Source organism: Anabas testudineus, chromosome 21 (assembly GCF_900324465.2).
Source record: "Anabas testudineus chromosome 21, fAnaTes1.2, whole genome shotgun sequence".
Taxonomy (NCBI): domain Eukaryota; kingdom Metazoa; phylum Chordata; class Actinopteri; order Anabantiformes; family Anabantidae; genus Anabas; species Anabas testudineus.
The window spans coordinates 11,457,130-11,482,301 of NC_046629.1; the positions used below are offsets into that span (position 1 = coordinate 11,457,130).

Consider the following 25,172-nt stretch of genomic DNA (forward strand, 5'->3'; position numbering starts at 1 on the left):
GCTGGTTTTATTTCTACAAAGCACTTTGTCATTGGATTCAAATTCAGGGAACGTCACAAGTTGCTTCACATAGATGAGAAACTGCCATTCAAGGACATCATCGACTTTAGGGGGTCTTCTTGGCAGACTGCTGTTGTTTCACTGGCAGCTGCTGTCTTTCCATCTGTGAGATGAGGCTTTGCTGGGGCTTGACCTTCTGTGGACTGACAGTCTTTTGATAGGTGATGAGGGACTGGATGTTCTGGAGCAGGACATTGATCTCTGCACTCTTCTCCTGCAGATACCTCTGAAACATGTCAGGCCCCTGCAGCATTAGACCTTTGCCTTGATTCAGCTGTGACAGCATGGAAATACAAAGTAAAGTAGAATCAATGATTTGGTCTAAATTTAGCTCTGCGTTTCACATCCCTTGTATTTCTGCTATTGGTACAGAATGATTTTACAACACCACAGGAACATGGACTTACTTTAAGTTTAACCCCTACGTTAAGCTGTATGCTGTATTTGTCAGATGTAAAATTGATGAAGATGTGCTCCTGGGATTGAATGCGGATGTTGAGTTTAGGGCTCAGTGTCAGGCACAGGGGCTGGTAGGGTGGAGCATGGACATGATGCTTAGTGTCCAGCCAGCTCCAGTGTTTTTTCAAATCTCCTGTCTCACCGTAGTAGGTACCTTCCCATGGAGTCAGATTCACCCTAATAAAGAGAAGCAGCTTGGCAACTATAAGACCCTGGGGGTTTTATTGTCTCCCTCAGGTTTTCATTTCTGTCTGCTGCCAATTTGATCAGTAATTAAAGCCGTCTAAATTTAAAAAGCTTCTACAGAAAGTTGCTAATTTAATGTCTCATTTACACAAAATAAAAATATTAGAAATGACTAAACCAGTCGTACCACATACAGCCATTGTTGTGATAACAAGTACCCTGTCCTCTGGTTACGAAAACAGCCTGAATACGAGGCTGTTGCTGATTGTCTTCCAGGACCACTACGCAGGAGCAGTCAGCTTCCTGTGCAGCAGATATAAGAATAGCAAGTCTTCCTGATGGGTAGCTTTTCAATAGGATTAAGGCAAACAACCAAACATTAAGTGTTAATAAACTGTTAGGTTCAACTTTCAGTAAAGGATACTACATCTGCCCAGTTCCATCTGGAAAAATCACAATAAATGTTTGACCACTATCATAGTTTTTGACAAGTGGTGTCTCCCCCTGTTGAACCAAACACATTCATTCATGTAAGCTTGTATGCACTCGGCTCTAGTCATGTTATGGTTAGGGATTATACAAACTTGTTTGTGAAAATGATGTATGTAGTTTCAGCATAAGTCATTACCTTCACTTCACTGCTGAAAGAGAACATATTTCCAGAATCTATGATTTCTATTTCAGGGAAGGAAGCTTCATTTCTGACAGTCCAAGGATCTTCTGAGAGCAGACTGTGTAGAGTGGCAGATGCATGTTGCCCTGTAATGTGATTAAGCATTAATGGGAAAGATAAGTAAATTGAATCCACATGAGATATCTGTCTGGTAGATGGTGGGCGTGTAACCTGCTTTAGGAGTCTGACGATACAAGCTCCTTTTAGCTTCCAAACCTTTCAACCTGTGGCGTATTGTGGAAAAAGTAGCATCAGAGATCCAGTGTGATGGAAATTGAATTTGAAAAAAACAAATGACAACAACAACAAAAAAAAAAACATTTGAAGGTGAAAGCTAATAATGGACAAGAACATTTCTGACCTTTGACCTTTCTGCTTCGCCAAGCCCCTATCAGATATGGTTTCTTTAGTGATAACCACTGCACCCTTTGGCAACATCTCTGATAACTTCCACGCCTTCTTACAGCAGAAAAACTGGCAAAGAGAGAAAACCGACTAGTATAAATGTATGAACAAATATAATTTTAGCAAATTTTCATGTATTCCTATTATTGCTCGTGTTCAGATACAGACATTAGGAAAAAAAACTTGATTTTTTACTTGGTATTTTAAAAGTTCGCAAAATAATAAATACATTCTGTACTTAATTCAGGCTTAATTGCTTAAAAAAATAAATAAATACAGAGTTTGCAGCCATGCTTGCGGTTATGAGGCTGCAGCTGAGCTAAATGCTAATTTCAGCATGCTACAATGCTCATAATAGCAGTATTCACATATTGTCAGAAGATGGTGTTTACCACATTAATCATCTTAGTTTGGTATGATGCAATAAGACTAAAATTTGCTAATTAGCACAAACACAATGTGCCGCTAAGGCTAAAGGGAATGTTATTAGTCTTGCACGGTATTTGCTCACACATTCATAAAGCAAAATACCAATTCATCTTCTCTGGTTTATGGATATTTGTACCAAATGTTGCAGCGATCCATCCAGTATCTGGGATGATATTTCTCTCCGAACAACAAATATCTTAAGGAAAAAATATCCCAACTCCAAACCGCACACTTTGACATTGCAAATGAGCAATGCTGGTTTTTTATTTGGACAACCGTGTGTCGCTGTATTAGCTGCACACTCCCTCTCTCACCTCTTCTGGGTCAGCCATGTTGGCTATCTGATCTCTGGCCACTGGGGGTTTCTTCCGCTTCTGGCAGTGCTCACAGCAAATGTTCAACACAGTCTGGAGCAAACTCTGTGAAGAGCGTGATCTGCTTGAGGTTGAAACCTGAAACATTATAGGAATAGACGCTTTTCCTCATTTATTTATTTTAAATCATGTTTTCTCTCCCAAAGTCACACATGCAGAGTATACAGATATATTTCATTTAATGAGGTATTTTAAAAAAGCATGCTGGAGCCTGGCATGTTTTAAAACAAGCGGCAGCAGTGACAGGCTAGTTTTGATGCAAGACAAATGCAGACTAATTGCATGTATCTTAAATGAATTCATATTCATACTAGAAGAAGGAAAGGAGCAGTTTAAAAGTGGCATTTTCCTCCATACCTTGTCCAGATTAGTTAAAGACTGCTCAGTTTCTCCTTGGCAGGCTGTGGGAGTTTGAGGAGTTTCCTTGCTGAGTGAATTCAACACTTCATTATCTGGGGATATCTCCAAGTCAGACTTCATGTTTTTAGGAACGCTCTGAGGAGAAAAAACAAAGACACTTCATAATTTATTAAATTCTTTGAGGTCTTTAGCTTGTGCCTCATGAATAAAGCAAAACCTTGAAACTCCATGTCTCTGGATACCATGTCATATCATCTTTCACAAGATAAAACCTACACTGTGACAAGCATAGACAAGGCTGGGAAAACTCATATCCAGTATTTCTTTGGTAATAGTTGAATTATCTGTAAAACACACAAGAAGACCTCATATATGCTAATTACATCCATTCACCGTTTGTCTAAGGTCTCGACAAAATGCATTTCAACTGTTTATTAACATAAAATAGTCCTTTACATAGCAGCCTCTCATGCTCTGAATGCCCGAGCAAAGCTTTTAGTTTGTCAAGGACATTTCATCACTGCAGCTGAGAAAGAGGCTGATTTGCCAAATTAGAATATCTCATTATGAATTTGTTGCCGCGAACCTCCTCTGTGGTTTATACCCTAAATCAGCACACTCACCTGCTCAGATGCTAACCATAACTTCCTGTGAGGAGCTTCTGCTGTTAAGAAAATAGAAAACAAAGATTATGAAAAAGACAGTAATTCATGTTAAAGAGATGATCAGATTTATTTTTTGAATAAAAAAAACAACAGCAACTGTACCTTGACCATGCTCTCCCTGATGTCTCCTGTCAGTCTGTGTACCAACGCTGACTCTGGTCACTACTCTCCCGTCAAATGCATGGATCGTCAGGCATTCACACGAGCTTACGCTGGAACCAGTTCTCTATCATCAGATTAATAACCCAAAACATCCGCAGGGGGTGGATGCAATAAACTCAAGCGGCTTTACGATTAAATACCTACCCTGCAGTAGTTACTACCTACTGTATGGAACGTGTTATGCTCATTTAAAATTATTATATAATAATAATAATAATAATAATAATAATAATAATAATCAGATAGTTGCTGATTCAAGTAAGTACTATCTATTAAAAGATGATTATACAGTTCCATTTGTTTTTGTCCTTCAAAGGTGGTATCACATGCCCTGATGCTTTTTTTTATTAGCTGCCTTCTTTATGTGTAATGTTAAGTTACTATTCCCGATGCTGTGACTAAAGTATCTAAAATATATTTCTTTCCTGACCTCTGTCTGTTTACAAATCCTGGATCTGTTGCCGGGTCCATTTCAGTTGATGTTCCTGGCTGGTCAAGCGTTTGCATCACCCATCTAAAATGTGTGATTTCCTTTCACCCATTTTCAAAACCAGAATGAGAAAGGAACCGGGGACACAAAGAATCGGATACACGATGCTCAAATAAAAACAGCATTTGTTGCTCTGAATGTTCTATGGCAACAACAGACCAACCGTTTCTGAAGGAGAGAGAAAATGATTCCTCACACTCTGCCTCTTCCTTCATTTGATGTCTTTTCATCTAGAATGTAGTCTCAGCGTTGCCATTACCGTTTGTTGCTCTAGTCAAAACACTGCATTGTGAAACTGCATCTAAACTATATTTCTTTTTAATATTTCAGTGATCTGCTTTTCTCTCTGTTAGGTAGCAATTGTACCTTAAAATCTAGGCAATGCTGCACTTAATTATACTCATGCCAGTAATGCCAATGTAAATTTAACTTTGTCAGAGAACATAAAAGGGAGAAAGAGAGAATATTCATATCCTTGTAGTTTTTTTTTCCCTTCACCATCTGCAATCACTGTGAAAATCTTTAAGTGTAAATCAGCCATGTACACACATTCAGTGGCCCTAAGAGCTCTGGGAATGACACTAATTAACAGTCTTCTAGTGGGTCATATATAGTGACTAGGAAATGGGAATAAATTATAAGAGTGGTGTGCAATTGCCTCAAAGAGCAGACTACTTATAGGAGATTATAAGAATGTTGCCAGCAGCCACAAATAAATTGGAAATGCACTGGAATAACAACCCTTGTGTAATAACCCTGTGACACTAACATAACCACTGCGAATACTACGCCTAAAGAAATTAAATGAGAAACTTACATTGTATGGTAACATGGACTAGCTATAAATTACTTCACAACATGCAGTAACACGCATATTTAACAAATTACTTACTAAAATGTAAGCTGTATATGTTGCACATTGACCATTTCACATAAAACCCTACTGTAATAGTATCCTCTAAGCTGCCTACTGAATTCCTGATGATAGACATGCTATGTTACCTTGAGCAATATTAATTTGCTTGTTGTTATGTTACTGTCATAACATGCCTCTTTTCATTCTATATGTATGTTTGCTTTTGACACAGTATGGTAACTTGATGTACTGTATGATTTTTATATTAATAATTGCTACAACATGTAGCACTTGTTTTAGTAAGGACTATACCACAGAAATGTTTCTGCATACTTTGCAGCTTTTGTCGTAAGTCTTTGTCTCCTAGAATGTCTGCTTCAGCTTAAAAGCGCCCAAAACTCTTGCTAGAGCAAAAGCATGTTATCAGTAGCCGAGAAAATGATTGATTAATTAATTAATTCAAATTAAGTCTGCAAATGTATGACAAAACGAATTAGGAACGGGCTGCGTCTGTACTGTAAATTGATAAGCTTTACACCACAAAGCACTGGGGCTCTTATGCTTGCAGTTTAGCCTTTGCAAATCCATATGCTCTGTTTGCTTGCAGAATAAATTAGTTAAAATAATACAGTATAATGCAATGCCATGATCACATGCAGTTTGTTGCTGCTGACATGTCCAACTGAATGGCTGCATATGTTACAATTGTAAGTGCAAATTAGCTGAATGAAAAGGATTTGATTTGATGTTTGATGCATTTGATGTTTTTCTTCTGTAGCTGGATTTCATATAAATGCTAAGTAATCCTTATATGGGTGGGGTGGGATAAGTGATGTTTCATCTAGGAAGATGGGCATGTGATGTTTTCGGAAGATAAATGGCATGCTGCAAAGGACAATGGAGGAAGGGACTGGGGGGTATATTTAAAAATCCGTGCATTTTATGCTTTCATGTCTGTTTACCTTCACCGCTCAACTTTTTTTTTTTCTCATAGAAAATAGACATTATGTATGTGCAACTTATGTTATTTTTCTGCTTAGCAAAACTAAGACCGAGCTGCAAAAACAAATCAGAAATTGTAAATGTAAAGGTTGAAGGTCTTGCTGAGAGGAAACGCATTAACAGCTTTTCACAAACTCTTCAGTCACCATCCAGTTCTGCCGTGCGGCTCTCTCTTTCGAAAACAACGCACAGACAAGCTGTTGTTTCCCTCTCAAAGATTTTTCTTTATACACTCCTGCTGAATTTCTTTTGAATTTCCTTGGTAGGAGAGTTTAACTATAAATTAATTTTAAAAGTTATGATTTCTAATGCTTGCTTAAATCTGCAGTCTGCGTTGGCAGTTCCTATAAATGAAAAGCACATACCAATTTCTATAAAGCTCAAGCACTCCACATGCAGCTGTAGATAGACAGAACACATATAGATTAGATGTATGGAGATTTTAAAGCTATATATGAACTGTAACACACGTATTTCTGCCTTAGTTTACATGGGCTTTTATATCTTTGGGTGATTTCTTCCTGTTCATTTTCTTCTGCTAAGCTTCTGCGTCTGGGCTCTGAAACTGTAATGTGGCTTAATGTTGTGCTGATTTGCAGAGAGCTGGGACATGCAGGTCTGCATCTGCCCCAGCAGAGAGTAAATCTTTGAACTCTTCATTTTGATATACCCCTCCAGAACATCTTGTCCAGGCTTGCCAAGGCTCCCTGGACAAACGAGCTGCATTAAAAGAAAAAATAACATGCCCCTTTTTAACATCTGTTCTATTTTTTCTGCACACACTTACTGTAGCACGAAAAGCATAATTTGCTCCATACAGTGTGACATGGAGGTTCCTACATTAGTCATATGGAGAAGACAAAGAGAAACACATACAGTAAATCACTGCATGCACAGATTGGAGTACATTTATCATTTCCTACCTTAAGCTTTGACCCCACGCTGAAGCGCACACTGTTTTCCTGATGTGCTAAGGTGATGAACACACGTTCTTGTGATTGTATGCGCACACTGATGTGTGGGCACAGGGCAAAGGTGAGCGGCTTGAAGGGAAGCTTATGCGCATGTGGGTCAAAATACAACCAATTCCAGCGCCTCTTCAAATCCCCTGTCTCACTGAAGCAGAGACCTCCAAAAGGGGTCAGATTCAACCTTCAGACAGGGATTAGCAATACAGGAGTTCAGAATTCTTTTGTGAAACCATTTGTTCTTCAAAATATGAAAGATACAGTTCTAACATGTAATAACAATTGTAATCAATACCTAGTGCACTAAAGGAACTGTGCCTATTACTGTTGTAGCACATAGATTCAGTTATCTGTGCCACAAGATAATAAAGTACACCTACCAGCTAATTAATGTATATCTAATTACTGTTGATTAATCTGTAGAAAAAATTAAATCTAAAAATGTCAATTTGCCTTTTCATGGGGATTATATGACTTGTTTTTTTATGGCTTGGAGCTGTAACTGCCTGGAGTCTGTGCTTGGCATTTCTACGCTGTTTTTGTACACATTAAGCAAATAAAATGTAACGTGTGAATTATTGAGCTTTTGAAATGCTCCTAGGTGAATTTTTAATTGTAGAAAAAGCCAAGCTGGCGGTGCACTCTGGTTTCCAGTTCATGTTAAGATACAGCATGCCAACTGGCTGCATAGTTACCAAATGTGTATTATTATCTTACCTGTCAGAAAGAGTAAGCACATTTCCCCAAAGTGTAGAACAACTTCTTTAAAACAACTCTGTCTAAATTAGAAATTATAGTTATCATACATACCATATCATTCCATTGGGATGGTAACATGTGGAGTGGCCTTTGTTTGTGAAAATGGCTTTCATGCCGGGTGCTACGTCCTTGTCATCCAAGATTATGTAGGTGAAGTCATCAGCTTCTGCTGAGAATATTATAATGGCGGCTTTCCCAGAAGGATAACTTTGTCTGTTAAGGGTATTTAACACTGTAAACTGTCTATCAGGGAAAACTAATACGTGCGCTTTCATTAGTATTTCAGCCTAGACCTGCTTGATCTTTCACTTTGTGAGCCGCTCAAAAGGATACAAAGCATTACCCGTTCCATCTGGACATAAGGTGAGAAAACTTTTCCCGCTCTTGTAGAACTTTTTAGTTACTTCTTTTATCTGTGACACAAATTAGACAAATTATTCATCACATTTCTGGTAAATAAACTGATGATAACGCACCTATTCTGCTTTAGGAGAGACCGTAGCAACATTAATCCATTACAACAGCAGAGCATAAACCTACCTTTGACTTGCCATCTGTCTGTTCTTGTAGTGTAAACATGCCTGTAGTATTTTTGATATCTATCTGAGGGATGTGAGGCTCATCATTGATGTCGGGAATCTCTTTTGACAGCCTGTAGGAGGTTTTATGTTTGATCTCAATATGGCCTGAGCAGACAAAGAAGAAAATCCATGTATTGATATTTTGTCAGTGAGAAGCATGAAAGACTCCATACTTCATATCTTCTTCATTTGCACTAATTTGTCGAGACGGTGCTTCAGGTTGTGTACTTACTTAAGTCTTTACTCACGTTGTCCCTTTTAGATTTTCTCTGCATTTGCAAGAGTCTCAACCTGCATCGAAAAAAAGTTATTTTGACAATAAATGGGATAAGCTGAAGGTCATGCTTAGTGTCATATTGCCTGCATGTCCCACTTACTTTCTGTTAGCATGCATAACTGTAAGATCAATGTAAATGCAATATGGTACAATCAATTACAACGGCCTCACTACAAACGTGTAAAAAAAAAAATACATGTGCAGCTACATGAAAGCTGGAGGGACAGGACACACGTGTCACTCACCTCTCTTTGGCTTTTTCCCTCTCCTCCTCACTCATCATCCTTGTATTGGGGTTCACATCAATCTTAATGTCTGACTCGATCTGTGCCAGTTTTACTCTCTCTTCCAGGATGAGCTCTCTCATTTGTTTAGCTTGCTCACAACAAATGAGCTGAATAAAAGAAAATTTCAACATTGCACATCTATTTTCTTTCTTTACTTACAGCACTCCTCTCCTACGAACCTTTTCTAAGCACAAATGGAGATGATTCTTTTATTCTGAAAAGGCATATCTACGCAGACATTATTGCCAAAGAACTTCTTTTCAATTTCTTGTTGGAGGAAAGTTTCACTCACCCTCTCTAAGTCAGTTTCATTTTGTTCACAGCGTATGAAGGGCTGACAGAGCTGCTGGCAATAGTCACATTGAGCAAGATGCACATCCTGTTTAGATTGAACCTTGGGAACCTACAGTGCAGCAGAGAACAGATTCACAATCACCTCTCCACCTCTGATATTATAGCCTCCACACACTGCTATTACTGTGGGAAAATGAAAAAGACCATCACTGTCATTTCCAGGCACTATGGGCAATATAGAGATATCTATTACTATATATCTACTAAGTCAACGGTACCTTTTGAACATGAGGAATTTGTTTCAGCTCTGGCTTATATGCTATGAGACGAGGCAGACCCACACAAGGTATGTCATAATCCTCTTCCACGGTGTCAACCTCTGTCCCCTGATGTGAATATAAGAACCTAGCACTTGCATGTTAGCTACATAATTTAGACCTGCAGTATATATACTATATACAGTGTATGTATAGTCTCAACCATCGAGAGAAAAGGCTATACAAACTACTTTAATACTCTATAGTATATGGATTATTGAGCCTTAGCTACATTTTTAGGGGCTATAGAAATGAAAATAACCTGAGTTGACTCGACTATGTAACACACATTTCTGCCATGAGCGTTCTACCTCTGAGGATTCAGGGACAGTATTCATGCTCACCACCTCTGCCTGCAACAACATCTCTTCAATTTCCATTTGAACTGCACAAGAGAGAAATAATTAGGAATGTGACAGATGTCCAAGTCATAAGAGGCAAGAGGGGGCAGAAATAGGTGACCCCTTCTCTCCAAAACTGATGACATAGCTTACCTTGACAGCTGAAAAAGAGGCTCTGCTCCACCCACTTCCAATCTGTCTGGGTTTGAGAGCTCACCAAAGAAATGAATCTTCCATCCAGTGCACGTGCTTCCATAATCTCTGGTGAGACCGGACTGCTCAGGACACAGAGACAAGAATTACAGCAATTGCTGTCTAACCAGAACAACTCAATTTTTTCATTTAACCCCATAAAAAAAGCAGTAATGTGTTAACAGTTTTTTTTTTAAATACTCAGCACTTAACTAAGAGTATCTAACAAGATAAGATGCTAATGTTGTCAAGTAGCTTAAATATACATAACCTTTAACTGCAATGTTATTAAAATATATATATTTATTAGTATAGTGTCAGTGGAGCCCTATGTGAACTGGTGTCCAGACCCAAGCCATGCTGGGAAATAAATTGTAGCCTGCAGGTTTGTTAAGTGGTAAACAAACCAAATGACTATGAACGGCAATGCAAGTTAGGACAAGTTAAAAAGTTAGATTACAGAATTATAATGTTCATGGTGGGAGGTCACTGCAATTTCCCTCCTGAACCAGTGAAACAACCCAAAGTGCTTTGAGTCAGAAATGATTTTAAACCACCTTTATCCAATGGAAGGACAACCGCCTACTAAAATAAACCTAATCATCCATCTTTTCAAATAAAATGGCCAAAACATAGCTGAGGTTTTAGCACGCCCTACACATAAATCACAATATCTTTTTGTTTGTTTGTTTGTTTTTTTGTAGTATGGACAACTTGTCTGATTAGTAAGATGCAATTTTATGAGTGTCAGATATTAAAATAATTAAAACTATGGCTCAGTGTTTATGGTCTTTACATGCATTCATAAGGAAACATTACTTGAATATAGGTCTTTCAGTCAGGATAATGTAAAGTTGTTACAGCTTCTTACAGTTTTTCTTTTATAGATGTACTTGAACTTGTTGGTTCTGACCAGCGGCCTGTATGAAAAGGACAAAAAAGTTTTACCATTGCAGAACACAATAAACAGCCTAACAGTAAACTATTCACTAATACTTTTTTGTATCAAGCTCAACCAACTCACTTTCGTCTTCCACTTCTTCTAGTGGAAACATGCCAGAACATAGTTTCTCAAGGTCGTTTGTCGATAGTGGAACACAGATTTGAGTGTTCAAAAGACAGCTGGAGTAGTTGTCAGGTATTATATTAACAATGGGATCTTTCTGGTCCTCACATGTGTCATGCTCCTCCGGGCTCTTCAAGTTGTCAGGAAGCTGTCGAGAGAAGAAGTCACCTTCTGTAGGACTCTCGGGAGATGCAGAGGCAGTATCTGTCTGGTAGGATGGAGACTGACTCATGTTTTAAAAACAAGATATGACAACTAAAGCAAAAATAATGCTCGCCGAAAAATGCACCGTTCCATTTGTATCACTTTTGTTATTGTTCAAGTGCAGTTGCCCGGCAGTGGTTGTGCATGAGGTTCATGTGGATCCGAAATAGCATATAGTTGAAGAAGATAGTTTTCTGGTTTACGATGATGATTTAGAGGTAGATGCCCTGTGCCTTTAAGCAAGAAAAGCTCTCATGTCTCTAAAATACACATTATACTACATTTAGATTTTCCATAAAACCTTTACGTCAAACAAGACAGGGGCCAACTTTTTTAGTGAACAAGAGGGAAACAACTCTAACATAATATCCCTACTGTAGCCCATAAAATGATCTCACTCTGAGATAACAGACAATACCCTTCAACACCATCCTTTCATTCAGGCTGATGCATCAAGGGAAGTAATTACAGTCACTACTGACAGATCGATGACTAATGCTGACAACAATACCTCAGTCTATAAAACCTTGATTTGCCTCTGCTGAGTTCTAACATTTACAGCAGACGCAGCAACAAAAAGAACTCCTTTTGTGTTAAACATACGGCCTATTTTGTAGGTACTACAGAGACTCATTTGATGCAGAATTTGTATATGTACATCTAAAGGTAAGCTGTCATAATTTGCTGAATCTTACTGTGTTTTGTTACCTTTTGATCAGAGAATTAAATTAATCCTTTATGTCACCTGAATGCTTTGCTGTGAATCAAAAAGGTGCTGTGCTAATTGTTTTCATTCATCTTTTATATCCCTTCCCAAAAAAAAAGATAAAAGCAGGGTCTTTTGAGGATCAATCATCAACAATGTGGACTGTGGCTCTTGTTGTTTGTTTGGGAAGTGCTCTCATCAGAGGAGAGGCCGGCAATCAGCATTCACAACCACTGCCTGTAACTGAACCCTATGAAACGACCTCCCCAGGTCTTTTAATATTGGAAAAACAGAAATCCAACAGCTCAATCCATCCACCCCAAGTGGCAGGACCAAAAACACCACACCCTCCTATGTGCTTGGAGTCAGCTGGAATCAGAGACACCTTCAAATATGTCAATACTGTGGTCTCCCTGCTTGTGTTTGTTGTTGGAATTGTGGGAAACTCCGCCTTACTTAAGATCATATATGTCAACAAATGCATGAGAAGTGGGCCAAACATTCTCATCGCGAGTCTGGCTTTGGGCGACCTCATACATATTGTGATAGACATTCCAATCAACGCGTACAGGGTGAGTTAATCACTTCATGGTGCAATTATAATGACAAAACAAAAACAAACATGTTGCGCCCTTTGCACACACTATTGCTCTGCAATTTCTGTGCCTTTTAAATATTACATCTTACCTAGAATTTATTGTTTTCTTTTTATAACTGTGCTTTATACTAATTGCAGCTCATGGCAGAGGATTGGCCATTTGGTTTAGTGCTGTGCAAACTTGTCCCCTTCATACAGAAGACCTCTGTTGGAATAACTGTGTTGAGCTTATGTGCTTTAAGTGTTGACAGGTAAGGAGATAAGCAGCGCTGTCCTTTGCCCTACAAGAAAATAGTGTTTGCAGCTGACTTATCTGTATTTCATCAAACAGACAGACTTGTTTAGCATCAGCCCTTGAAATGTACTTTTACAGAAGAATGTATTATGGTTAAATAGACAAAATATCCCCGTAGTCATTGCATTTTCTTATTGATTTTGCAGATACCGAGCTGTAGTATCCTGGAATCGAATCAAAGGCATCAGGGTTTCAGTGTGGACAGAAATCGAAATTACTCTGATATGGGTTATATCTCTCCTGCTGGCTGTGCCTGAAATTGTCGGCTTTGATATGATAACAATGAACTATAAAGACAAGCATCTGAGAATATGTCTGCTACATCCCATGCAAACCACACAGTTCATGCAGGTAATGTAATTGTCTCCACACCGTGCAACAGGATGAAACAAACATCTCGGTTTGTTTGGCGTGATTGTCTTTTCATTTCCAACATACAGTAATATTTACAACTTGGTCAGAACTGAAACTGAAAAGAGTTGTTCCTGTTCCTTCCAACATCATCCAATAGATGCCAAATACGGCTGTGCTTATGAATTTATGATTGTGTCTCTATTAGTTTTTATGCATGTTGAACGTAACAACTACTAAACATCATGTTGTCTGCAGCACTGAAAGACTGTGTCACTTTTAATCAACAGTTTTATAAATCAGTCAAGGACTGGTGGCTCTTTGGCTTCTACTTTCTCATGCCACTGGCTTGGACCGGCATTTTCTACACACTCATGACCAGGAAAATGCTGAAAAACACTGAGAACACATTGAGCGACCACACTAAGCAGGTTGTTCATTCATCTATTTTTTTTTTTACATTGCAGCATGTTAGCGAGTTCAACTTGAACACAAATTTTAACTTTGATCATATGTTGTCTTTCAAAGAGGCGGGAAGTTGCAAAAACAGTCTTCTGCTTGGTGAGTGTGTTTGCGCTCTGCTGGTTGCCTCTGTATCTCAGCAGAATCTTGAAATCAACCATTTATGATGAAAAAGATCCTAATAGGTGTCAATTACTCAGGTAAACTTGTAGAATTATTCTCATTGTGCATTACTTGGTGTGTGTTCTTTTGTGTGATTTAATGCTTATCCTTGTTTCTTAGTGCCTTTCTTGTCTTGGACTATTTTGGCATTAATATGGCGTCACTCAACTCATGCATCAACCCTATCGCACTGTACATAGTCAGCAACAGATTTAAGCAATGCTTCAAGGTAATATATACTGTCATCTTTTTATTGTTGGTCTTCTTCGTGTTGTGTTACAATCTTAGTTAATCTGTTGTGGGTGAAAACACTTTGACCCACACTGAATGAGTTATCATATATGTCATCAAGGACATATGGAGTCACGTCTGTAAAATGGCCAGACTGGAGCAGGCAATGACCAGAGGGGGTAATAAGTGAAAATGGTTTTGGAAAACCATCGTCAGAGAGAGAACAAAAAAACAGCCGCTTGGCAATCTACCAGACAGTTCATCACTGAATCACAGTGATGTGTTATGAGGAAGAAAACGTAGCTTCAAGGCAGTTTTCAAGGGTAGAAATTTAAAAGCCTTTATTGTATTACCAGCGCAGAGGAAGATATCTAAAATTGATTGCTTTGATTTGTTTTTGGCTATCATCAGATACTCGCCCTCTGCAAAATCATATACTTTTTTTTTTTGTTCCTGTGAAAATAGCCTTTCCACCTCAATTAAAAGACAACTCAAAGCTGAAGATTGCTTTCAACAAATGTCTCACAGAAAATGTCCTCTCTGGGTTCATGAAGATGTATATGAAACCGTTATTAAAAGACATACATGACCCTTCCACTTAAAGATTATACTATGAACGCTGCTCTAAACACTGTCTAATGAGCCATTTTCTCTGTTTTGTCCTCCGACCTAATGTCTTTGTGTGTGTGGGGTCCTTCAGGCGTGTCTGTGCAGACGGTGTGTACCTCTTCATGCTGTTACCCATGACGAAGTGCAGTCTGTTTTGAAGTCCAGAATGCAGGATCAAGCCTCAGAGGAAAGTAACAACATCAAAGCTCACAAGCAGACATCTACACCTCTACCTGAGCAAGGGAACACCTCACTGTGTTAACAAAACTCATGTGGAACTGTGAATTACTTTGTGAGCTGTTCAGTATTTCATTGTACATACAGGGCTATCGAGGCAGATATCAAAGCAGCAGCTCCACATCCATGACATGCCATCCTAATAATATAAAATACCCTGTGAATAACATGCCGCAGTGTCTTTTGTACTGCTGTCGTCAGTTGAACATCTGCTTTGGCATGAGCAACCTGGAGTCAGACTGTTCAGACTATTTGCCCCCAGGGTTTGACTCACTCCCAAACATTACATCAGATTTTACCTAGTACCTATCCTGTATCATGCATCACAGTTCTCAAATCACTGTTTTGGGCATGATGTTAACCTGGCACCCATCAACAGAAATCTTGTCACGGCTTACCGCCTGCGTATATATTATTTTGATTCTCTTTCTGGATTCTGGAAAGACACTGTGCCTCTGGAAATCAAGCAAATGGGAATTCAAAATTATTATGGTGATTTATAATGGGGTATGGTGTATTATTAACACATGAATGTGTGTTTTCATCTCTCTTAAGTTTCCCAAACACAGCAGCCTAAGAGTTTGTAGTGTTCTGCTTGTTCTTGAGTCTTGAGAAACATATAAAATCGGTGCCACAAGTATATTCCGTCTCCGCTGAATGACTGATTGATGGTGGCCTATTTTTAATGCATTGTTAAATGTGTAATGCATGGAGACACTTTATAAAAGACCTGAGAGTAGGGAAGAAGGAAAACGAAGATGACAGAATGAGGTCATGAGGAGAGGAGGACGGGAGGGGGGCGGAGTGGGGGTAGAGATGAGCACCTGATAGGTCTTCCTGTCACAGGACAAGGCAAGCACAAATAGAGAGCTGTTCTTCCAGCTAATGCTGTATTAGTCGGCAAAACTGTCTCGACGCTGTGCCGTGGAACACCTATTAAAAGTTTATCTCGCATGAGTAAAGAGAACAACTCTCAACTGTTTGTTTCAGTAGTTTGTTTGAATAAAATTGTGTGAACGCTTGTGACATTTGAGGCCAATGCAGAAACGGAGTAAAGACTATTACATTTTCTAGAACTAATTAAAGTTTCCAGTAAAACTATTGTACATTGCACGAGTTCAACTTTTCTTCTTTTCTTACTTATTGTCTACTTATTTTCGTGCAAATGTGGTGTAAACAGAAATGCATGGTACATGCTTTAGTTAACTGATACCTTACGCTTTGGATGCTATACTTTCTGAATCAGTTAATAATGTTACAGTTACAGTTTTTAAAATAAAACCATGTATATTAAATAGGGAATTTGTTTTATGTCATGCCTTCTTCATACAAGCTCCATTGTGCGGTACTCGTCGCTCCTGACACATCAAATAGAGAGGGAAAGGGAAACACTTGTTCCTCATCGCATCAAACCTACAGCAGTTAAAATCAGGTTTAGGTTTGTTATTGTGACAGACTAAGAGGCAGGAATCAATGTAATCCTTTTAAATTCTTGTGTGTACATGAACCGCAGTGCTCGTGTAACATTTAAATGTCATCTTATTTATAGGTTGTACTGTAAAGACACATTTGAGCCATCTGACACAAAATGTGTTTGTTTGTGATTAGAGATGCCAAAAATATGTTTCAAGGGAACAGAGACAGTAACGTGTGCTTTTCAGCCCCCACAGTCGTATTGCCTGCTGTGCTACACACTTGTGCACCTCTCTCTGTTCTGACATAAGAGACACAGTGTCTCTGTGTCTCTGAGGCTTTGACTGTTGGATACAACAGTGTTGGACAAAACACAAGAGTTCAAACACCGAAGCCAATTAAAGTTTTTCTGATCTAGAACACTGACCATGCATTTGAAGTGTTCATGTATGTGTATTTTTTTCAAATCAGTCCTGTTGGACACTCGTTGGCCAATTGTTAATTGCATTTATGGAAATTAGGCGGCTTTATATTTGTATGTGTACAGTGTACTGGTTTTATGCAAAGGCAGATTTACATGTTTCAGCAGCATACATCATCAAACACTTCTGTCCGGTGCTAGCTCGTATCAAATGCTGTCAAATGCTCCGGTGTCCTTCGTTAATGTAAATGCCTGCAGATGATCAACAAATGGTGCGTGGCGCTATCATGACCCCAGCAGAAAAAAAACTCTCATCTGCCACATGATGCCACTGACACAATCGCACTCCGGTATCCGGAGAAGGGTGACGTCAGTGTCAACATGAGCAAGTGAGCGGGTGTCTGAGACCTTCTTCAGTAATCTCTGTACACCAGGGCTCAGATAGGGCTCCACATGGTGCTGCCCAGACTCCCCAGACTGTGGATTTAATTAAACAGTGTGAAATTAATTAATCAGTGGGGTAGCAGGTAAAGGACTTCTCTCTGGAACTGCTTGCACAACCAAGACAAGCATTTCATGTGCGGTGACAGTTATTAATTTGCTCTATATTTTGTTATAGTGTTTCTATATGGTGATGCTGAAATTCGAAGAGATTAAAAAGCTTGGCATGCGAAAAAACTCATGCAAATTATCAAAATAACAGCTCCTGAAAATCAAAGTGTAAACCTGTGTTTGATCTGTTCTATCAATTAATTAAAAATTTCAGTTCTGTATAATAATGTGGTGCAAATTAGATGGAAATGAGATAAAATATTCATTTAGTTATCTGGGGAATCTGCCTGGAGGGCTTTTTAGTCTTCAGTCTGGCTCAAAATGCTGTCCATATGGCAATTATGTACAGTAGTGTTGCAGGAGGATTGGTCTGATGCCTACTGGCAGAGAGGACCCTGCCTGTGACAAACTGCTGCTAGGATCTGATGTGAGTTGAGGGAGATAATGAGGCTGTTGTAAGCCTTAAGTATAGAGCCTGGCCCCGGGGTGGCATATCTAAGTGCTCAGGCTCCCTCATTGTTGCACGTGCTGCTGAGAATTAAAAACACATTTACTTTTTTCTTCATAAACTTTGTCAGTACTTCCCACAAGTCTTTGGACAACTTCTGCTTTCATGTGGCAAGCCTCTTGACATTGCTTTGTGGAGGAGTTTTTCTTTTTTTCTTTTTTACTTTTTGTAGATATGAAGTCTTGATTTGACTCTTCTTTGAGCTATCTATAGCTCCTTTTAAGCTCCCCACTAGAGGATGTGTACATTCTGGGGTACATTCAAGAATGACTGAAGTTTTGACTTACATTTTGTAATAATGTAATAAACAAATCTCATAATGCTGGTCATTGGTGTGGTTATTCAAATTAAATTTCCCCAAGGGGGTAGAAAAAAAACGATAGGGGATAATTTTATTTCTGAATATTCAGGGTCCTCTCATAGATGCCACACCTGCTGTGTTATGAAGATAAATGCCCACTTCTTGCGAGGAACTCTTGACATCTGCAGTTTTGGATGCCTCCACCAGTGTCACATATATAGTGTATCTCACGGAAAACAATGGTGCAAATCCCAGCACTGTGTCCAATTTAGACCTACACCACACCACAGGTTTTCTATTTGAGTGTGACAAGGGCACCATGCAACCAAGTGCAATACACAGAAAAGAAAATCCCTGCAGAGTGTGTAGAGTAATTGAGTCACCCAGGAGAATTGCAGTAATGTTTCATTACATAGAACATGTAATTTACTGAAAGCAGGCAGGTCTACAGACATTTTTTTACAGTTTTTATTTAGTAAAATAAACAACACAGAGTTCTTTATACAGTACCAGCAGGCATTTAATTAATGGCCATTTGGGGCTTGCATACTAAATAGGAGGGTGAGAGAGAAAGAAAGGGGGAGAGAGCGTGAAGCAGACGCTTTAGCCAATAGCAAAGAAACTTCACAGAGACCTGCAAATGGCAGGCAGAGTCAGACTACTGGGCAGAACTGCAAGTGGTCAGTCAACCATGGGATTAAAAAGCATTTAAGCCTTGTACCACCCCACCCCACCACCACACCACACCCCACCCCTACCCCACCCCCTACGTCCAGCCATGTTATTTCTGACCATTCAGGAGAAAAGACAAATATTCTGTGCTTGGTTTGTTATTGCCAGTGCAAAACTGCAGGTTACAGGTTTTTCTCGACGCCACCATCTATAAACGTATTGCAGTGCTTTCTTGCAGAAAAACATAATGAGCTAGCTTAAAAGGTTTTCTGTGTTCTAGTTAAGGTGCAAAATGGACTGTCACTACTGTTTATTTCATTCATGTCTGGCTGTAATGGAAAACATGCAATCAAATGTAGGACACGTTTACTAGAGTGGCTCACTTCACACTTCTATTCACACTTCTAATGCCTCTTGGGCAACTAAAGGCAAATTTATGACAGGCTATTGACATATTTATAGGAAGCTCTAGTGAGTGCATGGGCTTGATTAACAGAAATCCTGCTCACTGGGTTCTGGTGCCAAGGGAGTGTTGGTGAAAAAGCTTTTTGGTAGGTGGTCACCAGATCGCCACAGTACCCTGCCTGCCTATGCTCATTTTGATGGGCAATGATGAAAGCACAGGTGGGTACGAGAAAGCTTCCCTCCCTCGGCTACGTTGGACTGCTCGTCTGTGGTTTCCTATTAGCACAGGAGTGGAGGTTTGCAGTCTGGCTGCTGGGCACAGTGGGTCAGTGCTCACAAAGCTCTGTTTGTTCCCTGGCCTGCATGGCTCCTAGGGTAAGCTTGGCTCCAGAGGGGAGACAAACAAAAAGGCACCACTGTCTCACACACCGAAGCTTCTCTCCAACGCATTCCTCTCTTCTACTCAAAAGGGGTACATTTCTCTTCTTAGGAGGGGAATGGCAAAAGGAAACAGGTTTTTTAGAAACAGGGCTTCAGGATAACAAAACTGCTGTTGTTCTGAGCTATGTATTTTTTCTTAGTTTAAATGCCATTTTGAGTTGTTGCTTGTGGTGATATGTCTTTTTGTTGCTTGTTGTGTTTTTCATCTCCTTTTGTCTAGCCTAGACTCAGAGCTCTTTGTCTTGTGCTGCTATATCAACACGTTCTGAGTGAAACCCAGGGAAACTGCCAACAGCAACAGGCACACAGCACACAATATTTCAATTCCATCTGCAGTTACTAACTTTAGATTATATACAATATTTTCTTGTTAAACTGCAGCTATAGTGTTACTAAAGTAGTAAAATGTCTCTCAATTATTTAATAGTTTCAAGGTGTGCCCATACACACTGTCCATCTGTGATTTCTAAAGATGATAATGTGCAGGATAGGCTTATGGCTGCTGTCAGATGAGACATTCAGTGTTGTGCTGCAATCTGCAGACCAAGTATAACTCCATTATTAAGGGGACTTTAAAATGGGAGCTGTGTGACACACAGCGGGATGATTTAGTTTAATGACCATGGCAGTGACAGCGCTGTGATGGAAATTGGACTCCCCTTGCAAATTTACATCACTTGAGGGTACTTCGGGCTCTTTTAGCGGCTGCACTGCAGAGCATGAAGCCATCGGGAGGTCCTGGATATGTCATGCTTGTCACCTTCCTTTAAGTGCATCTGCAGACGTGGGAGAGGGATTAATATTATATAGCCTACGGAAGCACAGAGGTTGTCTTATCAGCACTGCAGATGTGATAAGCACCCATGAAAACCAAGAAAAATCTCCAAGCAAAAAGACAAGCATCTCTTTGTGCTGTTTCGCACACTGCTTCAGAGTTTCAATGTGGCTTTAGTGGCTGATATGGTGCAATTTCACATCTGTTGTAATTTGATGTGCCTGGATCACCCTCTGTGAAATTGTCTTGATGGCAACATGGCTCCTTTCAATTATTTAGAAAGTTGGCATATGGCTTTAGAGATAGTAATCTGATTTCTTTTGATTTTGAGGTATTCAGAAAAGCCGACACGAGCCTCAATAACAGCTGTGCAAAAAAAAAAAAAAGAAAAAGAAAAAGAAAAGAAAAGTGTGTCTGTGATCATGGTCTGTAGTATCTTAGCATCACCACCCCTCCTCTTTTCATATATATATATATATATATATATATATATATATATATATATATATATATATATATATATATATATATATATATATATATATATATATATATATATATATAAACATTTATTTATTTAATAAAAATGTCACTTTTAAGGAAACATTTTCCATCATTGCCATGACACTCATCTCACATTAGTTCACATCAATGCAGATGTCAGTGTGCACAAATTGCATTGCCCTCAAACGGATTTTGAGCTGTGAATGGAAGTTATGGCAACCCTTGCTGTCACTTCAGTTTTATCAGAAAAGCACCCAGTGGAACCATGGAAACAACATGTGACACAAAAAACCCAGTGAAATCAAAGCCAGCATATTCTGTGATTAGGATTTATTGAAACCTATTTAGTTAGAAAAGGTACAGGATCTGCTGAGCATTTGGATTCAGTCCCATTCCCCCCCGTTAAACAAGATACAGTGCGTTAAGCCTTCGTATTACAGGGCACAACAATGATTGTGTGAATCTGTTGCTGCAAATAGAAATATAGTATTTTATGTGTTACAGCAGATGCATAGAAAAAGAAAGCAATAGAGAAAATCAGAAAAAGTAAAATTTAGCTTTGTAGTTATTATATATTTTCATCCATTATGGGAGAAACTTTTGTTAACAAGTACAGCTTACAGCTTTACAGTCAAACTACAGTATATATAGAGAGAAATTAAAATAGAAGCTGAAGATTTAAAGATCACTGGGCTCTTAGAGGAAACAAATGTGTTCCCTCACAAATGTTGCAAGTTTTTCTCACACGACACCTAAAATGCGTGCTACCCACCAGCGACAGGGCATTATGACTCGGCAAGCTACCTGGCACCCTCTGAAGTTGTAAGGCCACGGCCAGTAGCCACGCAGCGGCTCGCATATTCTCTGACAGTGAGTGTAGCTGCGTTGGCATTCTGAGCAGCAGATCCCCTGGTGATCCAACATGGTGTCAAAGGTCACGGCGCCCTCCTGTCCGGCCCCTCCGCTGCGCTGCAGTATTGATGCAATGTTAATTTTGAAGAAGTGGAAGTTTTTTTTTTTTTATGATTTAATTTATACACATTTTTAATTCAGATGTTTTCAAAAACATGTCTTATCCTCCCAAACACATGACTCCAGTTCTCTGGAGGCAACGTGAATTTTTATAACCACTGGGAATTTTCTCTTCAGCTCATAAGTTCATCAACTCGGAATGGCAGCTGTTACCCCAGTGACCTGTAATTATAGCCACTAATGTGACACCTATTCAACAGCCACAGCAGTGCTGTATACCACCCACGGCTGACAGAAAGACTAAATCTAGGTTAACACGTTTCCACACCATGTACCTCTATTTCTGTGAGAATACATTTTTAACAAGGCTGGATTCGTAGGGTTGGTGTAATGTAGTCATCTGTAAAACTGTTGACAAAACAGGAAACTTTAATTCCTAATGTTACTTTAAGGGTTGCTTCTGGGCTCAGTATACGCCTCTTGACAGTTAATCAAAAATTCACCCGCTCTGGAGTGTTGTTTATTACAAACAGAGTTGTTGACTGAAGTTGGTACTCACGTGGTAGGGGTTCTCAGGGTTGTACTCTGACCCCGCAGCTGACTGTCCCTCCTCTTCTTGTATCCACGAATCTGGAGGTGTCATCCTCTGCATGACTCACCGGGTCCCTCTCCTCAGCAGTAGCCTCAGACTCCTCCATGTTAAACTGCAGCTTGGCTCGCTGCGTGTCTCTCTTTCTTCTCTCCCCATCTGTTATAAAAGCCACAAGAGGCGAGAGTATTGGGTCAGCATCCACAGGACGCTACAACAGGTCCTTAGAGTTCAATCCTACATAGCTGGGGCTGTCTCAGAAGTCTTGAATAATTAAATTACCAGCAGTGATATCAGGCAGTCTTGCATATTTGAAGATCATTCTTTTTTAATACAAGACAGGAAACGTTCAAGTGTTTCAGCAACTTCTCAGACAAGAGTGTAAATTTAACAAACATGTCGGCAGATGAGCAGACACTCCCCACCAAGATTTCAATAAACAATGTGAAAATGTGCAGTAATTCACACTGAATAGTTCGTGCTGGAGGATAGAAGCCAATTTTGGTAGATTTTGGAATGAATTTAATTAATATATAATAAAAAGGAAGATGAGAGAAGAGAGCAACCTTTAGGTGAAACAGGTTGGAGCCAGTAAATGGGAAGGTCCCCGCAAAGACCCAGTATTTTGTTGCTCAGGAAACTGGTGTCCTTCAACGGCTGCCCTCCTGCAACCCATATGAGGAACTCCTCATCAAACCTCACTGGCATTAATTTGTCTGTCTGGCAGGAAAAGAAAGAGATAATGTTCTAGAATTACTCACATAGAAAAAGAAATTACAGTGTTAAAAGCAGCCGGATGATCTTCCGCGTGTCTCCAGCACTGCAGTTTCTTTGTCTCTCTCCAGTTTGCTGTGTTCAGTATGAAGTAGTGTGGATATACTATACCAGGTCAAACATCAGCGACTCTTTGTTGTGAGCTCCCATGTGTGGAAGGTTGGCTTTGATTTGGGATTTTATATAGCACTTGTCTCCTCCAACGAAGCGGATTCCAGTTATTCCCTGCACCAAATCACAGGGATGCCATGTTTACACTCACAGCTTTGCTACTTTGCTAAGCACACAGAAAACGCCTCAGCTGAACAAGGACACACTCACTCACAATTTGAAAGTCATGAATTTCCACAGCTTCCTCAGCTCCACTCCCAGTTTTAAATCTCTCCAGGTTGTTGTCAGAATCAATTTCCACGGCGCCCTCCCTCACTTGCCCATTGATGTTCATACTGTAACGAACATTGTAAACCTGGCAGCATTCAAAGTGGGACGTTAAAATGACTGATTAGTCGAGTTATGTAAATCACACCATAGAAAACACAATAAAAGTGACATGCAAGAGATAAAACAAGCTCCACGTTGTCATTTTTTGTTTTCGTCTTTTACAGAAATCCAATGTAGTTTGATCACACTGTGAATTTGAGCAAAGCACCACAGGAGATGCAGTTTATAGGGATGTTTGCCCTACAGGTGAGCTCATTAGGACACAAATCAACACCACACTGTTTCTTATGAGATAAAGTGGAGTTACCGGAATAATCTATGTCGTGTTTATGTGTTGTAAACAGAATTAAAGATGCAGTATCGCTGTCTGGATTGTGATTGATTTGTTATTGTTGATGATTATTAGACACTAGCATGAAATTACAAACAAAAGGATGTAATGAATTTTTCAACATCAGAGGTGTTTTTGTTTCTGAGCTTCCGCCTCACATTCACCTTAAGTGATTTGTTACTGAAGGGACAATGTAATAACTGCAGCATAGTCCTTCGTGGACACTTACATTTTTATCGCTGACTTTCCACAGGTAGAGAGCAGCTATGGATGCACATAGCATTAATACTGCACCGGTAATAAGAACCGCAGCTCCAAATCTCAGGAGGTGACTGACTGTAGCAGATGTCGTTGAGCTGGATGTGCTTTGTCCCTTAAAGTTCACAGTGAGCAAAGTAAGTTATGACACACTGAACAAGAGTAAGAGCAAGAGTAACATTCCTGGAAACCTGAACAGTAGACTTTACAGATTCGACCATGTCACAGATCTATTCTATTTCTAATATCGATTAAGATCTTCTTACCAGACATGTGCAGCCAGATCCATGAGTAAAATTTGTTAATTTTTCTGTTTCTTTCATGATGTCCTTTCTAGTTCCTTCCCCAGGTCTGTTGCTTCTTTTCGGAGATTCACATTATACACCAGATGCTTATTTGACACCTGAGTGTGAATGACGTACAGTTGATATCAATTCTTTGAGCCAAATTCTTCATCTGAATGTTACCTGTAGGTCCAGGTTGGTTAAGCGAAGGTGGCCATCGCGTGGTACCAAAAAACATCTGAGGTAATGTGAGATTGGCTCAGGTGCCATTTGTAGGTGATTGGAAGAATACACACTTTAACATTTTAATCGCTAATTGTTTCATTTTTTCTTTTTTTTAAGACTGAGCTCTAATATTTCCGTGGTAACTTTTTCCTCCACTCCCTGCTAAGGTGTTGGCAGGAATGGCCACATTGCACTTCTATTAGTCAAACTTGCAGAAGTGGCACCCATTAGCAGTTTATGCTTACGCC

At 39.5% G+C, this 25,172-nt stretch overlaps 4 protein-coding genes across 4 annotated transcripts; 1 reads left to right on the plus strand and 3 right to left on the minus strand.

Annotated features, from left to right (window-relative positions):
* Position 1: 1 nt before the first annotated feature.
* LOC113173587 (glutamate-rich protein 6-like) lies at positions 2–4,318 on the minus strand. The gene is made up of 12 exons (XM_026377025.1): positions 4,204–4,318; positions 3,714–3,837; positions 3,570–3,610; positions 2,944–3,081; positions 2,527–2,664; positions 1,740–1,852; positions 1,550–1,602; positions 1,334–1,464; positions 1,130–1,209; positions 893–1,051; positions 468–696; positions 2–334 (listed from the first exon to the last, which is right to left on the minus strand). The coding sequence occupies exons 4-12, from the start codon at positions 3,064–3,066 to the stop codon at positions 107–109; spliced, it is 1,254 nt and encodes a 417-aa protein (XP_026232810.1). The 5' UTR covers positions 3,067–3,081; positions 3,570–3,610; positions 3,714–3,837; positions 4,204–4,318; the 3' UTR covers positions 2–106.
* A 2,328-nt stretch (positions 4,319–6,646) lies between these two features.
* On the minus strand, positions 6,647–11,490 carry LOC113172811 (glutamate-rich protein 6-like). Its single transcript, XM_026375840.1, has 13 exons — positions 11,162–11,490; positions 11,009–11,057; positions 10,099–10,220; positions 9,916–9,989; positions 9,566–9,673; positions 9,286–9,396; positions 8,952–9,100; positions 8,662–8,720; positions 8,389–8,534; positions 8,182–8,261; positions 7,900–8,055; positions 7,045–7,273; positions 6,647–6,841 (listed from the first exon to the last, which is right to left on the minus strand). The coding sequence occupies exons 1-13, from the start codon at positions 11,433–11,435 to the stop codon at positions 6,647–6,649; spliced, it is 1,752 nt and encodes a 583-aa protein (XP_026231625.1). The 5' UTR covers positions 11,436–11,490.
* A 778-nt stretch (positions 11,491–12,268) lies between these two features.
* On the plus strand, positions 12,269–15,083 carry ednrbb (endothelin receptor type Bb). The gene is made up of 7 exons (XM_026377026.1): positions 12,269–12,685; positions 12,850–12,962; positions 13,153–13,357; positions 13,648–13,788; positions 13,886–14,019; positions 14,102–14,210; positions 14,913–15,083. The coding sequence occupies exons 1-7, from the start codon at positions 12,269–12,271 to the stop codon at positions 15,081–15,083; spliced, it is 1,290 nt and encodes a 429-aa protein (XP_026232811.1).
* A 6,708-nt stretch (positions 15,084–21,791) lies between these two features.
* cnmd (chondromodulin) lies at positions 21,792–24,969 on the minus strand. The gene is given in 8 exon segments (XM_033326848.1): positions 21,792–22,019; positions 22,582–22,641; positions 22,643–22,770; positions 23,178–23,331; positions 23,497–23,610; positions 23,711–23,851; positions 24,387–24,530; positions 24,883–24,969. Coding segments are annotated over 8 exon segments (1,056 nt in total).
* Between the last annotated feature and the right edge of the window lie 203 nt (positions 24,970–25,172).

Coding starts and splice junctions, on each gene's coding strand:
- LOC113173587 (XM_026377025.1), bottom strand. CDS start 3,066: ATGAAGTCTGACTTGGAGATATCCCCAGATAATGAAGTGTTGAATTCA. Junction 697..892: donor CACAACAATGGCTGTATGTG/GTACGACTGGTT, acceptor TCTCTTTATTAG/GGTGAATCTGACTCCATGGG. Junction 335..467: donor ACGTAGGGGTTAAACTTAAA/GTAAGTCCATGT, acceptor ATGCTGTCACAG/CTGAATCAAGGCAAAGGTCT.
- LOC113172811 (XM_026375840.1), bottom strand. CDS start 11,435: ATGAGTCAGTCTCCATCCTACCAGACAGATACTGCCTCTGCATCTCCC. Junction 9,101..9,285: donor ATGAAACTGACTTAGAGAGG/GTGAGTGAAACT, acceptor TCTTTTATTCAG/CTCATTTGTTGTGAGCAAGC. Junction 6,842..7,044: donor GCGTGGGGTCAAAGCTTAAG/GTAGGAAATGAT, acceptor CTTTTAATGCAG/CTCGTTTGTCCAGGGAGCCT.
- ednrbb (XM_026377026.1), top strand. CDS start 12,269: ATGTGGACTGTGGCTCTTGTTGTTTGTTTGGGAAGTGCTCTCATCAGA. Junction 13,358..13,647: donor AAACCACACAGTTCATGCAG/GTAATGTAATTG, acceptor TTTAATCAACAG/TTTTATAAATCAGTCAAGGA. Junction 14,211..14,912: donor GATTTAAGCAATGCTTCAAG/GTAATATATACT, acceptor GGGGTCCTTCAG/GCGTGTCTGTGCAGACGGTG.